This window comes from Capricornis sumatraensis, chromosome 2 (genome assembly GCF_032405125.1).
Source record: "Capricornis sumatraensis isolate serow.1 chromosome 2, serow.2, whole genome shotgun sequence".
NCBI classification, from domain to species: domain Eukaryota; kingdom Metazoa; phylum Chordata; class Mammalia; order Artiodactyla; family Bovidae; genus Capricornis; species Capricornis sumatraensis.
Genome location: NC_091070.1, coordinates 205,671,180 through 205,693,952, shown reverse-complemented (window position 1 = coordinate 205,693,952; position 22,773 = coordinate 205,671,180). Strand labels below are relative to the sequence as shown.

General features: G+C 38.3%; 1 protein-coding gene across 7 annotated transcripts in view; it reads right to left on the bottom strand.

Moving 5' to 3' along the window:
• Positions 1-22,773, bottom strand: part of SCMH1 (Scm polycomb group protein homolog 1) — a 216,705-nt gene that overhangs the window by 100,316 nt on the left and 93,616 nt on the right. For 6 of the 7 annotated variants that reach the window (XM_068966207.1, XM_068966204.1, XM_068966209.1 and 3 more), the window contains one exon: positions 20,786-21,020. In XM_068966207.1, coding sequence (XP_068822308.1) covers positions 20,786-21,020 — 235 coding nt within the window. Of the gene's footprint in view, positions 1-20,781; positions 21,021-22,773 lie in introns of those variants that run through there. The other variant, XM_068966208.1, reaches the window with a different exon arrangement.

Sequence of the window (22,773 nt, the reverse complement as noted above, 5' to 3'; positions counted from 1 at the left end):
CATATACAGAATACAAAAAAACTTTTGGATATTCATTTTTACTTAACGAAGGATCAGGCTTAATGATGAAGATGAAAGGGGTTGTTTTATTCAAAAACATTCATTTTCCAAAAGAGTCAAAGGAAGCCTAGAGAGGTTAATTGTCCATTGTCATTCCTCAATGACAAGTCATTGGAAAAGATCCTGATGTTGGGAAAGACTGAAGACAAAAGGAGAAAGGGGAAGCAGAGGATGAGATGGTTAAATAGCATCACCAACTAAATGGACATGAATTTTAGCAAACTCTGGATGACAATGGAGAACAGAGGAGCCTGGTGTGCTACAGTCATGGGGTTGCAAAGAGTTGGACATGACTTAGTGACTGAGTAACAACAAGTCAAGAATATATTATTTAATTAATAAATTGTAAGAATAAGATCATTATTATATTTTCCAATTAGAGCTCCAAGTGCTCTCTTCAATTTGGCTTCAAACTTCAACTTGAGATACCAAAATCTAGTGCCTTTTGATAATCTCCCAGTCAACCTCAGCTCTCCTGTTCCTGACAAAGGACAGACAGGTTGAACCAGAGCTGCACAGCTAGAAATAGCAACAACAATATCTGATTACTGTGTACTTCACTGTGGGCCAGATACTGTGCCAGGCACTTTCTACTGGTTATCTAATTTAATCCTCAACACAATCTGCTGCTGCAGCTAAGTCACTTCAGTCGTGTCTGACTCTGCGCGACTCCATAGATGGCAGCCCACCAGGCTCCCCCGTCCCCGGGATTCTCCAGGCAAGAACACTGGAGTGGGTTGCCATTTCCTTCTCCAATGCATGAAAGTGAAAAGTGAAAGTGAAGTCGCTCAGTTGTGTCCAACTCTTCGAGACCCCATGGACTGCAGCCTACCAGGCTCCTTCGTCCATGGGATTTTCCAGGCAAGAGTACTGGAGTGGGGTGCCATTGCGTTCTCCGTGAGGTAGAAATTATCTTCATTTTATAGATGAGAAGAGAGGTATAAAGTAAACTGCTTAAGATTTCAAAGTGAACAAATAACAAAGAAAGGACTGAAACCCAGCCAATCTGACTGTTGAGCCCATGCTCTTATATACTATGCTAAATTATCAACGTGCATGGGAAATGGAAAAGGAAGCAGCAGCTTTTGGGATTAAGTATTAATTAAGAGCTATAATTAAATTAAAGGGGGGAGTGTGAGACGAGAGAAAAAAATGGAAATAAGAAAAGAGGCACTACCCCACATGATTTAAATGCTTAAGTCTCAAAGCTGGCTAGGCTAAATGGGGTTTCCCAAGGTCAGAAGACTTCTTGGGATAGCTCATTCTTATCAACAGTGGAGACAGCAATTTGTACATTCCTATCAAACTGCTACCACTTCCTTTTTGCCTGCCAAGCCTTTTTTCCTTTCGCAACTCCTCCCTATCCTGCTCCAAACCCTGATTTCAGGTGATTTGGTGGGGATGTCTACAGTGGGCTCTACCTACCTACCTGGCTATGGAATGCAAGATAACGCCATTTAAGAGCATCACATTCCCTTTAGACCAAAATATTTTATGTTATGTCCCAAACTGGGTCAACTGTTTTCTGATATGATATGCATGTTGGAGAGCTCTTCTTTCTCTGAGATCATATTTGTAAGGGTGTTTGTAGATTTGGCACTGCTAACTAGAGAACATAACTGAGAATAAAGCCAACTCTGAGCAGAAGATGGAGAGACATGAGAGTATTTAAAACAATTCTTCTTAGGTCAGGAAAGGGCCGAAGCAAGCCAAACCTAGAGCAAATCTGCCATGAATAGTTCATTACACCTAAGAATAAGGCACAGCAAGGCACAGCCGTTATAGAGAAATGTTCCCTACACCTCTGTAAAACGGAGGAATAGGGAGGAGTGACTATAGTTCAGTTCAGTTCAGTCGCTCAGTCGTGTCCGACTCTTTGCGACCCCGTGAATCGCAGCACGCCAGGCCTCCCTGTTCATCACCATCTCCCGGAGTTCACTCAGACTCATGTCCATCGAGTCCGTGATGCCATCCAGCCATCTCATCCTCGGTCATCCCCTTCTCCTCCTGCCCCCAATCCCTCCCAGCATCAGAGTCTTTTCCAACGAGTCAACTCTTCACATGAGGTGGCCAAAGTACTGGAGCTTCAGCTTTAGCATCATTCCTTCCAAAGAAATCCCAGGGTTGATCTCCTTCAGAATGGACTGGTTGGATCTCCTTGCAGTCCAAGGGACTCTCAAGAGTCTTTAGAAAATTCAGATTCATGCCCTCAGTTTCCAACAACTAGAGTGCCTCACCATGTAATTCCCAATTCAATTTTTCAGAAGTGGGTTACTGACGGGCTTCTATCTCACCTGGTGCCTGAGCTAAGAAAAAAAAAATCCTCTCACTCCGGAAACACTTATTATAATAATAGCTAATATGTATTGAATGCTTATCATGTACTACTTTATAGGTACCTCTCTCAAGATATTTCAAATAATACCATGAGAAGTACACTATCATTATCCCTAGTTTGCAAATGATAAAAGAGAAACTCAAGAGAAGTAGCTGGTCCCAGGTAATAAGTGGTGGAAACAGATTCTACTATATAATGGGTCTTACTCCAAACCTCAGGTTATTAACTATGTTTCCCTACCTCCTAGCAAGCTTCTTCAAGAGAAGAAGGGTAAAGCAGAAATGCTGCCAATCCAATTACTGAGTAGTTTATCCCCCAACCCCCTGGTTCTCTTTCACTATACCATGCTACTTCCCACAAAAAACATTTATTATGCTCATATTATGTGCTAGCCTCCAAGTGCTAAGTACTTTTAAATGGGCTATCTCATTTAATCACTTCTACAGCTCCTGGTGGCTCAGATGGTAAAGCATCTGCCTGCTGTGTGGGAGACCCGGGTTCGATCTCTGGGTTGGGAAGATCTGCTGGAGAAGGAAATGGCAACCCACTCCAGTAATCTTGCCTGGAAAATTCCATGGACTGAGGAGTCTGGTGGGCTACAGTCCGTGGGGCCGCAAAGTCGGACACGACTGAGCAACTTCACTTTCACAGCTCTGTGAATTTGGTATGAGAAAAGCAGCACTGGTTTTGGATCCAGGCTGCCTAGATTCAAATTTAGATGTGCTACTTAGCTGATATGTGATATCTGGGAAATAATAAGGCCCCTTTCTGGCTTTAGTTTCCTCAAAAAAAAAAAAAAAGTGGGATAAAACTAGTAACTACTTCAATGGGTTGTTTTAAGGATTAAAACAAGTTAATATAAATACATGTGAAGCACTTAAAAAGATACCTGGTATATAATAAGTATTAAATAAATGCTGGCTTTTGACTATTATAGATAAAAGACTGAGCTAGTCAATAGCAGAGCAGGATTTAAACTGGACTCTTCTGTCTCCAGAGCCTTCATTATTAATCAGCACATTAATGTCTTCAAGCATTTAATCATTCAGTTCTACCATGCTATCTTTCTTGGTAAAAGGGTTGGAGTTGTACATTTGTGCAAGAAGGAAAAGGAAAAAACAGTAATTTGAGGGTCTCCTCAAATTAAACAATGGAGTGCAAAAAAAAGGCCAGGTGGGTAAGAAATCTTAACCTCTAAAGTGGGAGTACCTCAGTATCTGGCCACTGGTTCTCTCTTCTTTGGTCTGTACTCTTTTCCCATCAACGATGACTGCCAGTTTATATTTCTAACCCAAACCTCTGTTCTGAGTTTCATGCTCATATTTTCAACCGCCTTATTCTATAAGTCTTGGATGCCAAGAAATCTCAAAATGAGTGAGTCTGAAACAGAACTCTTGATTTTACAACCCCCTTTCCTCTAGTCACCTCATCTGGGTTAACAGCACCAGTTATTTAAACCCAGGTTCTGAGACCAAACTTTTGGGGCTTCCCTGGTGGCTCAGAAGGTAAAGCATCTTCTGCCTGCAATGCAGGAGACCTGGGTTCGATCCCTGGGTCGGGAAGATCCCCTGAAGGAAATAGCAACCCACTCCAGTACTCTTGCCTGGAAAATTCCATGGATGGAGGAGCCTGGTAGGCTATAGCCCATGGGATTGCAGAGTCGGACCTGACTGAGCGACTTCACTTTCGCTTTTCTGAGACCATAAAGCCTGGAAAGTCACTCTTGGTTCTTCCATTTCTACTGCTTCTCAAATACAATTAATCAGCAAGTACTGATGGTCTTACATCAAATATATCCTAAACCGAACCATTCCTTGCCATTCTGTATTTCTCCCCCATTAACACCCTAATCTAAGCCACAGTCAGGCTCTGCCCATCCTATGACAACAGCTTTCTAACCACTCTGCTTCTGTTTTTGCCTCCTTACTGTCTATTTTCCACACAGTGATCAGAATGATATGGTTACGTTTCTAAAAATATAAATCAGATCACATCACTCTTATGCTTACATCTTATACCACAAAATAAATCTAAAGTCTTTATGTATTTAACAAAACTTACAAATCTGGAACTTGCTTACACCTTATAATTCATATATCTCTCCCCTGCCCTTTGAGTACTGGTCTTTCTATTTTCCAAGCACACCAAGCTGTGTCCCTCTGCCTCCAACACCCTTTCCTTTTCTCAAGTCTTTTATTAGTTCTTTGTTGAAATACCACCTCCTCAGAGTGGCATTCCTACACTACTCTACCTCAAATAGCCTCCTAGATTCTGCACCTTATTATCCTTAGCTTTCATCAGTGCCTAAATTTTCTTTTTTCCATGTAATGTGTGTTTTTTCTAACCAGAATATAAGCTCCATAAAAGTTTTACTAAACAAAGGGGAAAAACCTCCACTTATTAAATGGGTGCTAGGAAATGTTTTATCATATTATCCATTTAATCCTCACAAAAGGCACATGTGGCAGTTTATTAATGATCTGGCAGGTCAGGCACCTGAAACTGAAGGTTAAAAGTCAACGTAAAGCAACTCACCACTGGCCACACAGCTAAACCAGGAAGTGGCTGGGGTAATATTATAAAGCCAGGTCTCCAATTCTAACCCCAGGCACTTGCGAGTATTCTGTGCTTACCTAAGCTTTATTTTACAAATATTTATAAACATCCAGTTCCAAAGAACTTTCAGATGCTCCTAAGACTGTTGGACTACTGAATAAATAAAGGTTTGTCTGTTTAAACAGTGATCTGAGCAAGCTCTGGACTTCAATGTAGATAGGCAGGCTAGAATCTAATCGCAGTTCATGCCCTCTGGCGGCAGGTAATAGAACAGCACTCATACCAGGAAGCACATGTACATGTGTACATGTATGTAAAGCTCCTCTGGGAGGAGAAAATGATTCGAGAATCATCTTGAAGTTATAGAGTCTAAAGCTCCTCTAAGTTATTAGACTCTACGGCTCGCAAGATGATTCCTAAATCATTTTTCTCCTTCCAGAGGAGCTTTACATACATGTACAAACACAAATACATGTCAAGAAACATGCCACTCACTCACTCATAACCTTGGACAACTCACTTCCCTTTCCCTGTTTCTGTATTTGTCAGCTGATGACGCAACTAAAGCAGTGCTTCCAAACTGAGTCTGGGTGGGCTAAACCTAAATGACACCTCGAGAGGGAGAGAAATGAGAGCCGGGAGAGAGAGACACTGAACAAACTCTTCCCCGAGTAAGAAGTGAATGTTCAGCCAGGCTGTATTTGGGAAGGACTGCTAGAATTCCTTTTGGTTCTGCCAGGATGCTGTCACCACTTTGCTACTCCACTCTCATACACACTCAAACACAAGTTAATACAGATTTATTTAACTGGGGGTGGTTGTGACTAGTCTTGAGATAAGTGTAGGTAAAGATGGGTCTGGCATTATTCAATGTCAGGGGCCTTTCTGCAGAGAAGAGATTTCAGTGAATATTTTAAAATTACCTTTATCACATAAGTATTTAAGATACTGTAATTAAAGCTACTTCTCTCCAAAATTTTACCCCTTCCATCAATTTCTAGAAACAGAGTTCAAATTTCCATAATCATAAGTGAGATGTGGATCTTTTAAAATCCACCTTTTCACTGTCAGACTCCAGAGGTTATTGACCATATGAGAAGACTGATTAGTGTTGGGAATATAAGAGTTCCTTTCAAGTCAATGTCCCCCACACACCAGAGTATGTGATCATTTCTGAACAGGTAGTTTATACTGAGATCCTGACACAATTAGTTAACTAGGGGCCTCACTAGAGGCCAGCTCTGATCTAGACTAGGGACTCTCAATCTTGAACACTGGAATCCCCTGGGGAGCACCAAAGAACACATTACCCTACCCCCAGAAATTCAGATTTAATTGATATGAAGAAAGGCCTCATCCAAAAGGAGATCAGTCCTGGGTGTTCATTGGAAGGACTGATGTTGAAGCTGAAACTCCAATACTTTGGCCACCTGATGCGAAGAGCTGACTCATTTGAAAACATCCTGATGCTGGGAAAAATTGAGGGCAGGAGGAGAAGAGGACGACAGAGGATGAGATGGTTGGATGGCATCACCGACTCGATGGACACAGGTTTAGGTAAACTCCAGAAGTTGGTGATGGACAGGGAGGCCTGGTGTGCTGCATTTCATGGGGTTGCAAAGAGTCGGACTGAACTGAACTGAACTGAGGGTCTAGGCAGTGAAATTTTTGAGAGCTGCGTAGGTGGTTCTAACTGGCAGCCATGTTTGAGAATTAGTGATCCATATAGTCCTGTTTAGAAGAAATAACCTCAGACTAAGTATAGAATGGACCATTAAAACAAGGGGATGTGAGGAAAAGATTGACATTATCTGAGAATCATTCTACCTTTTCACCTGGAGGACTATGCAATGTTCTTATTTGAATAGAACACACACACTTATACACATACACACAAACCACACAAGATTTTAATAAAGAATGGTCTCAAGAGCAATGCTTCCTAAATATAAACCAGCTGTGTCAGAGTCGCAGGCGAGCCATTTTACCATGCAGAATCCCAAGCCCCATTACCTAGAGATTCTGATTCAGGAACTCGGGAGAAGTTCAGAGGAGGCCTGGGGAACATGAACACACACACATATATACATGTAATTATATTCATAATTTATTTAAAATTTTTTATTTTGAAAAATTTTAAACCTAGAGAAAAGTAGCAAAAACAGTACATGAACAAACCATGTACCCTCCACCTGGTTCGGCAACTAAATACTGCTTCACCACAGCTGCTTTCCACCTATGCACACAGTTTTCCTTGAACAAAGTTAGAGACATCATGATACTTCACCTCCATATATGTCAGGACATGTGTCCTGGCAACAAGGACATTCTCCTTTAAAACTGCAATATTATCTTATCCAAGAAATTTAATTAAAAATATTCTCAACTGTCCTCAAATCTTTACAGCTATTTCATTTAAAATTACACCATGGATTCAGTTCAGTTCAGTTCAGTCGCTCAGTCGTGTCTGACTCTTTGTGACCCCATGAATCGCAGCACACCAGGCCTCCCTGTCCATCACCAACTCCCAGAGTTCACTCAGACTCACGTCCATCAAGTCAGTGATGCCATCCAGCCATCTCATCCTCGGTCGTCCCCTTCTCCTCCTGCCCTCAATCCCTCCCAGCATCAGTCTTTTCCAACGAGTCAACTCTTCACATGAGGTGGCCAAAGTACTGGAGTTTCAGCTTTAGCATCATTCCTTCCAGAGAAATCCCAGGGCTGATCTTCAGAATGGACTGGTTGGATCTCCTTGCAGTCCAAGGGACTCTCAAGAGTCTTCTCCAACAGCACAGTTCAAAAGCATCAATTCTTCGGTGCTCAGCCTTCTTCACAGTCCAACTCTCACATCCATACATGACCACAGGAAAAACCATAGCCTTGACTAGATGGACCTTAGTCGGCAAAGTAATGTCTCTGCTTTTCAATATGCTGTCTAGGTTGGTCATAACTTTTCTTCCAAGGATTACCTATTGTATTTGGTTGTCATGTATCTTTAGTCTCCTTTAATCTACAATTGTTCAGTTGCCTTTTGTTTTTCATGAAATTACTACTTTTGAAGAGTCTTAACTGTTTTATAGAATGTCCCACAATTTGGATTTCTTTCTGATTGTTCCCTTATGACTACATCCATGTTAAATAGTTTTGACAAAAGTACTACACAAGTGATGTTGAGTACTTCTCACTTCATTGCTTTAAGAGGTATATATGTTGGTCTAATCATTGATGATACTAAATTTGATCACTTGTTAAGGAATGACTGACAGATTTCTTTATTGTAATTCCCCCTTATAATTAACAGATAATCAGTGGGGAAAAACTTCAGGACTATAAGCTTTTCTTAGCATTCATCGATTGTCTTGGCCTGAATTCATTAAAATGGTGATTGCCAAAATGATAACTTTCTATCATTTTTAATATTTATTAGCTGAAATTCTGCAAAGAACTTTCTCTGCAACTTTTTTTTTTCTAGTGTTTCACTAGGGACCCATGGTGCTACTACTATTATATTTTTATTTTTATTATTCTTTTTGATGGTTTTATTTTTCCAGGTTTGGTTAGTCAAAGTCTCTTTAGGCTGGCTCCTATATCCTTTTGATATGTACCCATCATTCTTTGAAACTGTTTTCTGGCAAAATAAGATGTTCCAGATTCACCTGTTGCTCAGTCTTGAAATAGCCATTGCTTCAAGGAGCCATGATTCCTTTTAGTGGAGAATGGGATTTAGAAATCAAGTAATTTGGAAATTTAGAAATCAACTCCTCACATTGCTACTGAGGAGTCATTGTTTCTAGGCCTTTCAATAGACAGAGCTTGGAACATATACATACATACATATATACATGTACCATCCTGGAATATATACATATACATATGTAAACATGTATATATTCTAAGCGAGTATGTATTATATGTTAATATATATGAATATTTTAATATATATATAATTGTAGATTTATATACCTATTTGAAGTAAACAGTTCATAACATACCTTCAATTCAATCCTACACTGCAAGGTTCTTCCTCATCTTCTCCTATTCCATATTTTGTATCTATTTACTCATTACATCTATCTTCAATACACACAAAATAGTTTCAGATTATGATGGCAAAACCACTAACATTGCTAAAAAAAATCAGAATTTCCTCTTCCTTTGAAATATCTCCCAATGAGGGTGTACTGTAAGGGTTCTGATTGCTGGAAGTTTTTCAATGTGGCTATGATAATCATTTGATACAGAGTTCAGTTTGTTTCTGTTTATATACTGTCACTCTGCTTATTTAACTTACATGCAGAGTACATCATGAGAAACACTGGACTGGAAGAAACACAAGCTGGAATCAAGATTGCCGGGAGAAATATCAATAACCTCAGATATGCAGATGACACCACCCTTATGGCAGAAAATGAGGAAGAACAAAAAAGCCTCTTGATGAAAGTGAAAGAGTGAAAAAGTTGACTTAAAGCTCAGCATTCAGAAAACGAAGATCATGGCATCCGGAAACAGTGGAAACAGTGTCAGACCTTATTTTTGGGGGCTCCAAGATCACTGCAGATGGTGATTGCAGCCATGAAATTAAGACGCTTACTCCATGGAAGAAAAGTTATGACCAACCTAGACAGCATATTGAAAAGCAGAGACATTACTTTGCCGACTAAGGTCCGTCTAGTTAAGGCTATGGTTTTTCCTGTGGTCATGTATGGATGTGAGAGTTGGACTGTGAAGAAGGCTGAGCACCGAAGAATTGATGCTTTTGAACTGTGCTGTTGGAGAAGACTCTTGAGAGTCCCTTGGACTGCAAGGAGATCCAACCAGTCCATTCTGAAGGAGATCAGCCCTGGGATTTCTCTGGAAGGAATGATGCTAAAGCTGAAACTCCAGTACTTTGGCCACCTCATGTGAAGAGTTGACTCGTTGGAAAAAACTCTGATGCTGGGAGGGATTGAGGGCAGGAGGAGAAGGGGACGACTGAGGATGAGATGGCTGGATGGCATCACTGACTTGATGGACGTGAGTCTGAGTGAACTCTGGGAGTTGGTGATGGACAGGGAGGCCTGGTGTGCTGCGATTCATGGGGTCACAAAGAGTCAGACACGACTGAGTGACTGAACTGTACTGAAAAGTTGGCCAATTTTAGTATATGCCTGTTCATATATTTTTGATTTAATTTTATGTAATAAGTAACACATTCAAATAATTCAGAAGTCAAAAGAATATAAATGGGTATTCTCCAAGAAGTCTCTCATTTCTATTTTTTCCACACTATTCCCAGACACTCCCCATAGGCAATCTTTTCATTATTTTCTCGTTTTAATAGTCCAGTGTTTCTTTTTATAAAAATAAGTATATAAAATATATATAAATTCATGTACATTATATATGTGTGCATGTGTGTATACACATGTATTTCCTTCTCTTTCTCAAAAGCAAATGGTATTAAGTATGTTCATATCAATGTGTAATCATCACCATCATGTATTTCCAGAATTTTTTCATCTTCCTCACACGAAACTCTGCCCATTAAACAGTAACTCCTCATTCCTTTCTCCCCTCTCCTAGTTTCTTGCAAATGTCATTCTTTTTTCTGTAGGTACTCAGTGGAATCATATAGTATTTGTTCTTTTGTGACTGGCTTATTTCATTTAACATAGTATCTTTAAGGTTCACTCACCCTGTAGCACGTCAGAACCTCCTTCCTTTGTAAAGCTGAATAATATTCTACTATGTGTATATACCACATTTTATTTACTCATTCTTCTCTCAATGGAAACTTGGGCTGTTTTGGCCTTTTGGATATTATGAATAATGCTGCTAAATATGGGTATAAAAATATCTCCTTGAGTCCTTACTTTATAGGCTTTCGCCTATCTATCCCAAAGTGGAATTGCTAGATCATATGGTAATTTATGGTGGCTCAGACGGTAAAGCGTCTGCCTACGATGCAGGAGACCTGGGTTTGATTCCTGGGTGGGGAAGATCCCCTGGAGAAGGAAATGGCAACCCACTCCAGTACTCTCCCCTGGAAAATCCCATGGATGGAGGAGCCTGGTGGGCTACAGTCCATGGGGTCACAAAGAGTCGGACACGACTGAGCGACCTCCCCTTCCCCCTTCCCCCCCATGGTAATTTAACTTTTAACGTTTTTTGTGGAAACACCATATTGTTTTTCATAGTGGCTATGACATTTTTCATTTCTAATACTTACCGATACACAAAGTTCCAATTTCTCCACATCCTCACCAACACTTGTTATTTTCTGTGTGAAGTGTTATCTCATTGTGATTTTGATTTTCCTAAATGATTAGCAATATAGAGTATCTTTTCATGTGCTTATTGGACATTTGTATATCTTCTACAGAGAAATGTCTATTCAAGTCCTTTGCTTATTTTTCAATCAAGTTGTTTATTTGTTACTGTTGAGTTCAAAAAGTCTTAAAAAATATATTCTGGATAGTAACCCCTGGCCAGATATATGATCGACAAATATTTTCTCCCATTCCATGAGTTCCCTTTTCACTCTAACACTTTCCTTTAATAAACAAAATTTTTAATTTTGATGCAGTCAAATATGACTATTATTTTTCTTTTGTTGCCTGTGTTTTTGATGTCATATCTGGACACCACTGCCAATTTCAATGTCATGAAGCTTTTCCTCTATGTTTTCTTCTAAGTTGTATGGTTTTAGCTCCTACATTTAGGTTGTTGATCCATTTTGAATTAATTATTATATAAGAGTGCAAGGTAAAGGTCCAATTTCATTTTTTTGCATGTGGATACCCAGTTTTCCCAATGTTCAGCATACAATATTGTATGTTGAATTGGTTTATGTGAGTTTGAAAAAATAATAGCTTTATTGTGGTGAAACTCAATTATACTTTTAAGTATCTGATTCAGTGGTTTTTAGAGTTATGCAAAGATAATTCTATTGACTCCCCTGGTGGCTCAGACGGTAAAGCATCTGCCTGCAATGCAAGAGACCTGGGTTCGATCCCTGGGTCAGGAAGATCCCCTGGAGAAGGAAATGGCAACCCACTCCAGTACTCTTGCCTGGGAAATCCCATGGATGGAGGAGCCTGATAGGCTAGTCCATGGGATCACAAAGAGTCGGACATGACTGAGCGACTTCTTTTCTCTAAAGATAATTCTACCCAATTTTGGAAGATTTTATCATTCCTCCACTCTCCCCATTCTCAGTTTATCCCAGTCCTTGGAAACCACTAACCTCTCTGCCTTTTTAGATTTGCCTATTTTCTCCCATCGTGTGGGTTGTCTTTCACTTCCCTGACAGTGTTTCTGGAAGCAAAATTTAAAACTTTTAATTTTGAGGTCTATCAGTTTTTTTCTGTTCTTTGTGCTTTTGGAGCCAGATCTAAGAAACCACTGCCTAATCCAAAGTCATGAAGATTTACTCCCAAGTTTTCTTCTAAGAGTTTTAGGTCTGTTATCTACTTGCAATTAATTTTTGTATATGGTGTGGAAATGGCAACCCACTCCAATACTCTTGCTTGGAAAATCCTTGGATGGAGGAGCCTGGTAGGCTACAGTCCATGGGGTCACAAAGAGTTGGACACAACTGAGCAAAAAAAACACAAAAAACAAAACTATGGTGTGGAGGTGGGGTCCAATTTCATTTTTTTATATGTGAATATCCAGTTGTCCCTGTGCAGGCTGTTGAAAACCCTGCTGAATTATCTTGGCACCTTTGCTGAAAATCAACTGAGGATAAATGTATGGGTTTATTTCTAGACTCTCAAATCTAATCCTCTTATCTATAAGTCTATGTTCATTTTATGCCAGTACCACAATGTCTTGAGTACTGTTGCTTTACAGTAAGTTTTGAAATCAAGAAATGTGTGTTCTCACAAGTCTGCAGAGCTTTGTCAAAGTTCATATGACTTTCTTCCTTTGCTATTTTAATATGGTAAAGTCCACTAATGATTTCGCTAAACTTAAATCTTTTCATTCTCCCCAGACCCCTACTACTTTGTCTTGATGAATCACTGTTTTAAATATGTTGAATTCTAATTCCTAACATTTTAAGATTTTTATAATACTACTCATACATGACAGTGTGTGTGTGTGTGTATGCGTGTGTGTGTGTGTGTGTGTGTGTGTAAAATGTTAGGAATTAGAATTCAACATATTTAAAACAGTGATTCATCAAGACAAAGTAGTAGGGGCTTGGGGAGAATGGAAAGATTTAAGTTTAGCGAAATCATTAGTGGACTTTACCATATTAAAATAGCAAAGGAAGAAAGTCATATGAACTTTGACAAAACTCTGCAGACTTGTGAGAACACACATTTCTTGATTTCAAAACTTATTATAAAGATGGTGTGTGTGTGTGTGTGTGTGTGTGTGTGTATGTGTGTGTGTTTAAATCAGGTTTAAGTATCAAAGTTCTGAAGTGAAGTGAAGTTGCTCAGTCATGTCTGACTGAAAATTCCAGTCCATGGAATTTTCCAGGCAAGAGTACTGGAGTGGGTTGCCATTTCCTTCTGCTTATAAAAAGAATTTGGCCATTTTCTTACTTTTTCTGTGATCCAGAAGTGCACTGTCTAATACCATAGCCACCAATCACATAGGTTTTCAACTTTAAATTACAATTAAATAAAAGTAAAAATTCAATTCTTTAGTTGCAGTAGCCACATTCCAAGTGCTCTACGTCACATGAGGCTGGACATGTGTCATGCTGGACAGCGAAGACACAAAACATTTCAATCATCACAGAAAAGTTCTGTGGGTGTCACTGACCTACAGCAACTTGCAGGTCATTAAGAAGAATTGAGACTATTTGGTATTCAAGATTTTCTAGGATTTCCCTGTAAATTAATCTGTACCTAGTGCTTTGAAGTAGGTGTTTTGAAAATATTTTTCTATAGATCTGTTTAAACCTTGTGATGGTCCTAACTAGCTTTTCTGGTTTATTACACTATTGATCCCTTCGTCATTTCTACTTCTGTATATCTGCTCTAATTGCTTTTTTTCTTTATTAGGCTAACTAGTGGCATCATTTCTACTTCTGTATATCTGCTCTAATTGCTTTTTTTATTAGGCTAACTAGTGGCTTGTATATTTTGTTGATGCTTTCTCCAAAGAACCAGCACTTTGATCTTCTGCTTTTCTATTTTTCACCTCATAAATCTTTTTATCTTTATTTTTTCTATTTATTTCTCCTTTGTATTTTCTTTGGGTAATAACTTTTTCTAGCTTTCTGAACTGGGAGCTTAAATTTTTAATATTTATCCTTTCATTTTTATTTATGACAGGTATTTAAGGCTATAATTTGTTTTCCAATCATCCCTTTGATTGTATCTCAGACTTCTGATGTGATGTTTATTATGACTATGTTTTAGGAATTTTGAAATTTTGGCTTATATATCCATTTTCCAAACAAAACTTGTTTAAACAAAAACGTTAAATTTCAAGGTGGAAGGGAGTTGCCATGGTATACAGTTTGGTATACATACATAATACATACACACACACACACACGATCTATCTTATTCATTAAAGTCTTAGCATCTTTACTTTTTGTACTCTTATCCTGTCTTGAGAGATGTGTGTTAAATATCCTATTAGTGTGTTTGTCTATATCACTTTGTATCTACTGTAATTTCTATTTTATGAATTCTACCATGTCTAAAGGGCTTCCTGGGTGGCTCAGTGGTAAAGGACCTGACTGAAATGCAGGAGATGCGGGTTTGATCCCTGGGTAGGGAAAAATCCCCTGGAGAAGAAAATCACAACCCTTTCCAGTATACTTGCCTGGAAAATCCTATGGACAAAGGAGCCTGGCGGCCTACAGTCCATGGGGTCACAAAGAATCAGACACAACATAGTGACTAAACAACAACAACAACAACCAACATGTCTGATAACAGAATTGTAACCTCTGCTTATTTAACTTATATGCAGAGTACATCATGCAAAATGCTGGGCTAGATGAATCACAAGCTGGAATCAAGATTGCTAGGAGAAATATCAACCACCTCAGATACACATATGATACCACTCTAACAGCAGAAAGTGAAGAGGAAATAAAAGGCCTCTTGATGAGGATGAAAGAGGAGAGTGAAAAAGCTGGCTTCAACCTCAACATTCAAAAAACTATCTGGTCCCATCACTTCATGGCAAACAGAAGGGGAAAAGTGGAAACTGTGACAGATTTTATTTGATTGGGCTCTAAATTCACTGAGGATGGTGACTGAAGCCACAAAATTAAAAGACGCTTGTTCCTTGGAAGAATAGCTATGATAAACCTAGACAGGATATTAAAAAGCAGAGACATCACTTTGCTTAACAAGGTCCGTATAGTCAAAACTATGGTTTTTCCAGTAGTCATGTACAGATGTGAGAGTTGGACTGTAAAGAAGGCTGAGCACTAAAGAATTGATGCTTTCAAGCTGTGGTGCTGGAGAAGACTCTTGTGAGTCCCTTGGACTGCAAGGAGATCAAACCAGTCAGTCCTAAAGGAAATCAACCCTGAATAGTCATTGGAAGGACTGATACTGAAAGCTGAAGCTCCAATACTTTGGTCACCTGATGCAAAGAGCTGACTCATTGGAAAAGACCCTGATGCTAGGAAAGATTGAAAGCAAAAGGAGACGCAGGTGGCAGAGTAGGAGATGGTTAGATAGCATCGCTGACTCAGTGGACATGAATATGAGCAAACTCCGAGAGATGGTGGAGGACAGAAGGGCCTAGTGTGTGGCAGTCCACGGGGTCACAGAGAATTGGGACATGACTTTGTGAATGAACAACAACAAACCTCTGCTACTATACTGTTTGAAGTTGCTTCATACATCATTTGTCATCTTTTACTTTTAGCCTTCCCGACTCACTTTATTTTAGGTATGTCTCCTGTAGAGTGTAAAGTTGGATTTGACTTTGAGCATCAATCTGAAATGTTTTAACAGGTGAGCTAAATGTAAATATCCATTTACATTCTGTATACTCTGTGTAAATTACACCCACCTTTACACTCTGTATAAATTATGTATTTGTTCTCAACTTCAGTATGTTTTATTTACTGCATTTTCCATAGTTCATCTCTTTGTGTCATTTATTTCTTGACCATTTTGTTCTTTTGGTATTGAGAAAGTTTGGGAATTTTGTTTTAGTGGTTATCTTTATACTAACATACTTTATAATGTCCTTAATTCCCCCATTTCCTCATTTAGGCTACTACTATCTGATTTATTGGTTTTAAATGATATCCTTTGACCCCATCTAAAGATATTACAGGAAGAAAGGGACTTGCTTTCTGGTCCCACTGCATTTGCTGGCAGGCTTCTGCAGCCATTCCCATCTCCTTGGTTGCCTGTGTCCCGGAACACTGGACAGTTAGTAGTTAAGTATCCAGTGGCCAGCAGCAGCAGCAGCTCCGTCTCCACCACCACCTCCCACCTTAAATGGTTTTGTAAGAGTTTCTACAGAGAGACACACCTTTCCATGAAGAGTCTTCTCCACACTATAGAAGGCAAATTTCTAGCAAGTTCCACTGCTGTGGCACTAGTGATTTCTCTCATCCAGTGAGCAACAGCGCCCTCTCCAACACGGCTTACATCTCGGGCCTGAGATGGGGGAAGGGAGACGCTTCCTTGGGCTGTCTATCTCTGCCCCAGTGTAGTGGCTTCTCCTTATGCCAGCTCTTCAACCATTCCTTAGAGTTCTCTGCCTTTTGACTAGCCAATCCCTCACTCCAACTCTCTGTTAGAGTTAACAATTTCATTAAACTATCTGTGTTCCTTCTTCACTGGGACCCAGACTAGTACCATACTATTCTACTCTTGTCCCTACCTTTGCTTTTCTTAGATATATCATCTGGTATTTGGATGAAGCTCTTTCCATAATTGATTTAGGAAGGGGCTGGGTCACAATATTTCCTGTGTTCTTGCACATTGAAAACTCTTTCAGTATAATCTCAGCACTTGAAAAAACAGTTCATCTAGATATAAACCTGTCTTTTCTTTCCTCAGATTTCTTAAAAACGCTCCTCCATTTATGGTCTTGCTTTGCATTTTAGTGTTGAAAAGTATGATGCAAACCTGACTTTCTTTGCCTTGAAAATAATTTGGCTGTTTTGCTAGAGGCTTAGCTGAATTTTTTTTATTCATAGAGTATAACTGTTTTACTAGAAAAGGTCTTAGAGTTGACAATTTTCCAGGAATAAGGTAGGCTTTTTCAATATGAAGGTTCAGGTATTTTCCCATTTTTGAAACATTTTCTTACAATTTTTTAATCCTGTTTATCTTCCTTAGGAAATCCAAATATACATGTACACATACATATACCCAGAGGACCTTTTTGACTACATTCTGTATCTAACAGTTCCTTTCTGATACTTTTAAACCTTTTTCTTCTAATATTTAGTTTTATTCTCTTGACTGTTTTATTTCTTTTCTCAATATCTCTTATTATATTTTCAGTTGAATATATTGTCCCAATGGGTACCTTGGAACTGAGTCTTCAATTGAGATTATTTTTCTTTCTTCATTTTTTTCCTTGAGTTTGCACAATTCTGTTTCACATCTTCCTATTTACTGTGCATTTCTAGTCTGACCTAAAATTTATGATTCAAGATATTTTTTTTTCGTAGATGTCAATACTTATTTAATTCAAGATGGGTCACTGTGCAACAGTTTTCCTCTGATTAGTCACTGATTTTTGGCTTAGAATTTTCAGTAGTTAAAATGGTTTTATCTTCTACTTCTGTTTTTCCTCATGTAGAAGTTTTTTTTATGGATGTTGACTGCTGTTTCCCAATGATTTAAAATGTCTTATATTTTCTTGGGCTAGCAAAAAACAGGATGTTCCATTTTGTCAGGGATCTCGGGTCATGAGTTTTCTGTTGGCATAATGAAATGCAGCTTCTTTAGTGGAGCCTGTTTGGGATGCGGTGGGATAGGAAGACCCGAATGTCTTCTGATTTTATGATTCTCTTTGTTTCTGTGTAACTCTAAACGACTACCCATGGCTTCCTTCTTTTCCTTCAATATTATGTCTATCTCTCCCATGAAGGTAGTTATCAGCCCACGGCTGCTGTCTCTGGTCCCTCACACTTTTAATTCATTCTCTTTCTTCTGATTCTCCAGTAGACAATGCTCTAATCAAGTAGCTCTTAGTTCTCTTTCAGTATTTCCCACTCTGGATGGGCCTATCTTTTTCTGGAAGTGATTTTGGCTGTGTTAGGCTCCCATTGCCCTCTGCCTTTTTAATGCAGTTTCTATCTACATAAAACTCTTCATTCTGGGGTGGGTATTAGCTTTACTGGTTTCAGATCTTTATATCAGAACATGTAGGCAACATGTTATTGAAATGTGTGGTATTCTTGACTCCTAGTTATGTTTAGGCATGAGTTATGGGTGGCTTAATTTGCTTTCCTTTTTGAGCTATATGTTTCCGGAGAACTTATGGAAAAATTTTGATGCAGATGGTCACCATTATCCCTGGGAACTTATAGTTTGTAATAGCCTCAAGATGCTTCTAAACTGTGGTTCATAAAATCAGTTGAGAACCTTATGGTACTACACAGCTACAAAAAGGAATGAGAAACATCTCAATACTAAGATGTCATTTTGAGGACATACTGTTAAATGAAAAAAGTAAGATTGAGAAAAGTATGTATAGTATGTTGTCACTTATATAAGAAGGGAATACATATGTATATATATGTACACACACACAGATATATTTGCTTATTTTTTAAGAAATGAAGTATGAACTATTAAAAGAAAGTGGTTACTCTATGGCAGAAGAAAGGGATAAGGTAAAGGGCATATACTGTTTTACAGATTTCAAGAATTATTTACATACATGAGGCCAAAGATGAACAATTCAAGAATCAACAAGGATAATTAGTGCAATGAAGTGAAAAACATCAAATATGTAGGAATCTTTGAGTTTATGATATTGAATAAAACAATAGCAATAAGACTAAGTAATTTTGGAGGATAATGGCAATCTAATTTATTATTCTGAAAAGTGGTAAACAAAGAAAAGAATCAAGCATTTAAACTGTCTTTCCTGCATGAACTATGCTTCAGGATAACCAAATAGTTGAAAGTTTATTTTAATAGACATATTCCATTTAATTTATGTGGACAGAATGATAATATTAAAATTTTCTACTCTGCAACCAATATGAATTGATAGGTCTAAATCAGGGGGCAGCAAACTATAGCCAGAAGGCTGAACAACTTGTTTTGTAACTAAAGCTTTACTGGATCACAGCCTTGCCCATTTTTTTTTATGTATTATCTATGACTGCCTTCATATTACAAGGACAAAGCTGACAAGTTACAACGAGAATGTATGGCCTGTTAGCCTGAAATATTTACTATCTGACTTTTTTAGAAAATCTGCCAACCCCTGTCTAGACTACAAGCAGCAATGGCTGCTACATTATAAAATGAGAGACAACCAGACCATATATACTTCTTAATAAATGTAAATATCACTACATATGAAATATTCTTATTGAAAAAAAACTAAACCTTAACCTGATCAAGCCTCTAGATCTAGTTACCAATTTCTAGGAAGAGAGGTCAGAGAAACACGTTAAATGATACCAGAGAGATATAATCAGCAAAATCTAATTTTCATTTAAAGAAAATGACTTAGGTTTTTCAACAAATAAATTGCAAGGAAAAAATAAAAGAGAGGAGGAGAACACATAGATTAAAAGAGGCTTAAGGAACATATCACCCAACTGCATATGTTGATTTTATTTGGATCCTGATTCAAAGAAAATGAAATAAAGAGAGGAAGAGAGAGACAGACAGACAGACAATAGGGAAAATTTAAATACTGAGTAAATATTTGTTGATATTAAGGAAGTATCATTATTTTATTCACATGTGACAATGTTATTATGATTATGCTTTTAAAATATTAACTATGAGAGAGATACATACTAAATATTTAGTGATAAAATGATACTATGTTTAAGCAACTGGGCAGGAGTGGTCAGGGAATGTATATAGCTACTAAGAAAACAAGACTAACTATCAAAGATAAAACATACATGGACTTTCATTCTCTGTATTATTTTTTTCTACTTTAGTATATGTTTGAAATTTTACAAGTAATTTTTTTAAAGAAAGAAAGAAAAGGTTAAATAACCACTTGGGGAGGTCTTTCAAATGACACTTTCCTCTAATGCTCATTTAATTTAGCACAGCCTCCTGAAAGGAACACAGCCTATAAACCATCTCCATCCTCCGGAGAGACTCACTGCAATAGTGACTGACGGTAACTGATGAAATGTGCTAAATCACTCAGGTATACTGATGCTAAAAAAGGTGAATCTGATCTTGAAGAGAAAAATACAGTGGTGTCATTAAAGGAAAATAATGCATTTTACTTAATAATTGATTTAAAGTGAGAAAATTCCAAGGACCAATTGAGAATTTAGGGGAAAGGAGATAAGGGATCTTTATAACAGTCATCCTTTCTAATGGGAGATTTTTCTCTCACTGTCTGTTGTGATTGTAGGATTTGATAAAAGCTCCACGGTTTTTTGAGGCAAGTTCAATGGCAAGACCTTCTTCCATCCTTTTTCTCAGGGTAAATGGGACCTGACAAACAAGGATGCAGGGTGTGGTTTCCCATTAGAAAGAGAGGAGCTGAAGAGAAGCATGGATATCACAAGTTACTGAAGAATGGAGAGGTCCAGATTTCACAGCTCATTTCATGTTAGGTGGACCTTTTGGACCATACGAAAAAGAAGGGATGGGCAGATGACCCTATGTTTTCTTCTAATACAATGTACAATTTGAGGAAGATAACTAATGGGCTAGGGAGAGCTTGGGTCCAGTTACTCACCCAGAGGGGGCTGCAGCATACCCCCATTCTTCTCACAGTTCCCAATAGGCTGAATTTCAGCTGAGTCAACCAGCCGCCAGAAGTCATTCTTGTTGTCGCTGCCATCAAGGCGAAGGCGGAGGCGAGCACCTGTCAGTCCAACTACTGTGGCAATACAGGTAGATGTGGTGTTCCTGGGGTCCTGCGCTTCCAATTTCATGCTGATCTTGAACTCGTTGCTTGGAGGTGTGTAGGACTGAGGAGAACAAGCCATGGGGATTAGGCAGACTAAGAATACATGGCATTTTCAGTAAGGATATTAAGCGATGGAACCTGGAAATTTATGCTTTGGATACAAACTGATTACAGCTGAGTCAGGGACAACCCTCATGAATTATTTCCTAATACCTAGGAAGGGTCTCATGAAAAAGAAACTCTGAAATGTAAACTGAAGGGAAAAAATTACTTTCCAGTGAAGCATCAAATATTGAGTGACCAGTAAGTAAAGGATAAGAGTATCTCAAATGGTCCTTGCTTAAATGCTGTTTTTTATCCTGTCGTCTCCAATTCTCTAACCCTCCAGGTATTCTTAATATTTTCTTTGCAGAAATCATCCTATTAAACTATCATATCCTTAGTGTTTCTTCATGGAGTGCTTCAGTATGTCTACCACACAGACTAACCAATGGGAATAGATTATTTTTTTTTTTACTTTGACATTAACTTAGAAATCAATTCCTGTTTTTTAAAAACTTTAAGTTATAATTGACATACAATGAACTATACACTTAGGTTAAGTACTGACATATGTATACACTCATGACACCACATACATCACAACACTCTGGAAACCATCACCACTATCAAGATAATGGACGTGGACATACTATCAAGTTTTGCATATCCCTTTAAGACCTGTCTAGCCCTTCCCAGATCTCTCTCTCTCCAGGCAAACACTGCTTTACTTTCTATCAGTGTAGACTGTTTTGCATTTTGCATTTCTAGACTTAAAATGGAATCATACAGAATATACTTTTTTTTTTTGGATCTAGTTTCTTTCACTCAGCATAACCATTCTGATATTCACCCATTTGTAGAATGTATCAATAATTCATTTCTTTTTCATTAAGACTCACTTTTAAGAGCAGTTTTAGGTTCACAGAAAAACTGAAAGGAAGATAGATTTCCTATAAACATCCTGCTCCAACACATTCAGTGTCTCCTGTATTTTCAGTATCTCCTAACATGGTAATACATTTATTATAACAGATAAAACTACACTAACATATCATAATAACCCAAAGTCCATTATTTACAGTAAGGTTTTCTCTTGGTGTTGTATACTCTATGAATTTGGTCTAATGGAGACATGTATCTATCATTATAGGATCATACAAAATAGTTTAACTGTACTAAAAATCCTCTGTACCTGGCCTACTCATCCACTCAGTCTCTGGCAACCACTGATCTTTTTACTGTCTCCAGAGTTTTGCCTTCTCCAGAATGTCATATAGTTTGAACCACACAGTACATAGCTTTTTCAGACTGGCTTTTTTCTCGTAGTTAAGATGCATTTAAGTTTCCTCTACGTCTTTTCATGGCTTGATAGCTCATTTCTCTCTAGGGCTGAGTAATACTCCATTGTCTGGCTATACTACAGTTTGTTTATCCATTCACCTACTTAAAAAACATCTTGGTTTCTTTCAAGTTTTGGTGATTATGAATAAAGATGCAATAAAATCCACACACACATATATATACACACACACACACATACACACAAGTTTTTGTGTGGACATAAAATTTCAGCTTCTTTGGGTAAATATCAAGGAATGCAACTGATGGATCATATGGTAAGAGTATGTTTAGTTTACAAGAAGAGAGATCACCAAACTACCTTATAAGATGTCTGTACCATTTTGCATTCCCACAAGCAATTAATGAGAATTCCTGTTGCTCCACATCCTTGCCTAACACTTGGTGTTATCAGTGTTCTGGGTTTTGGCATT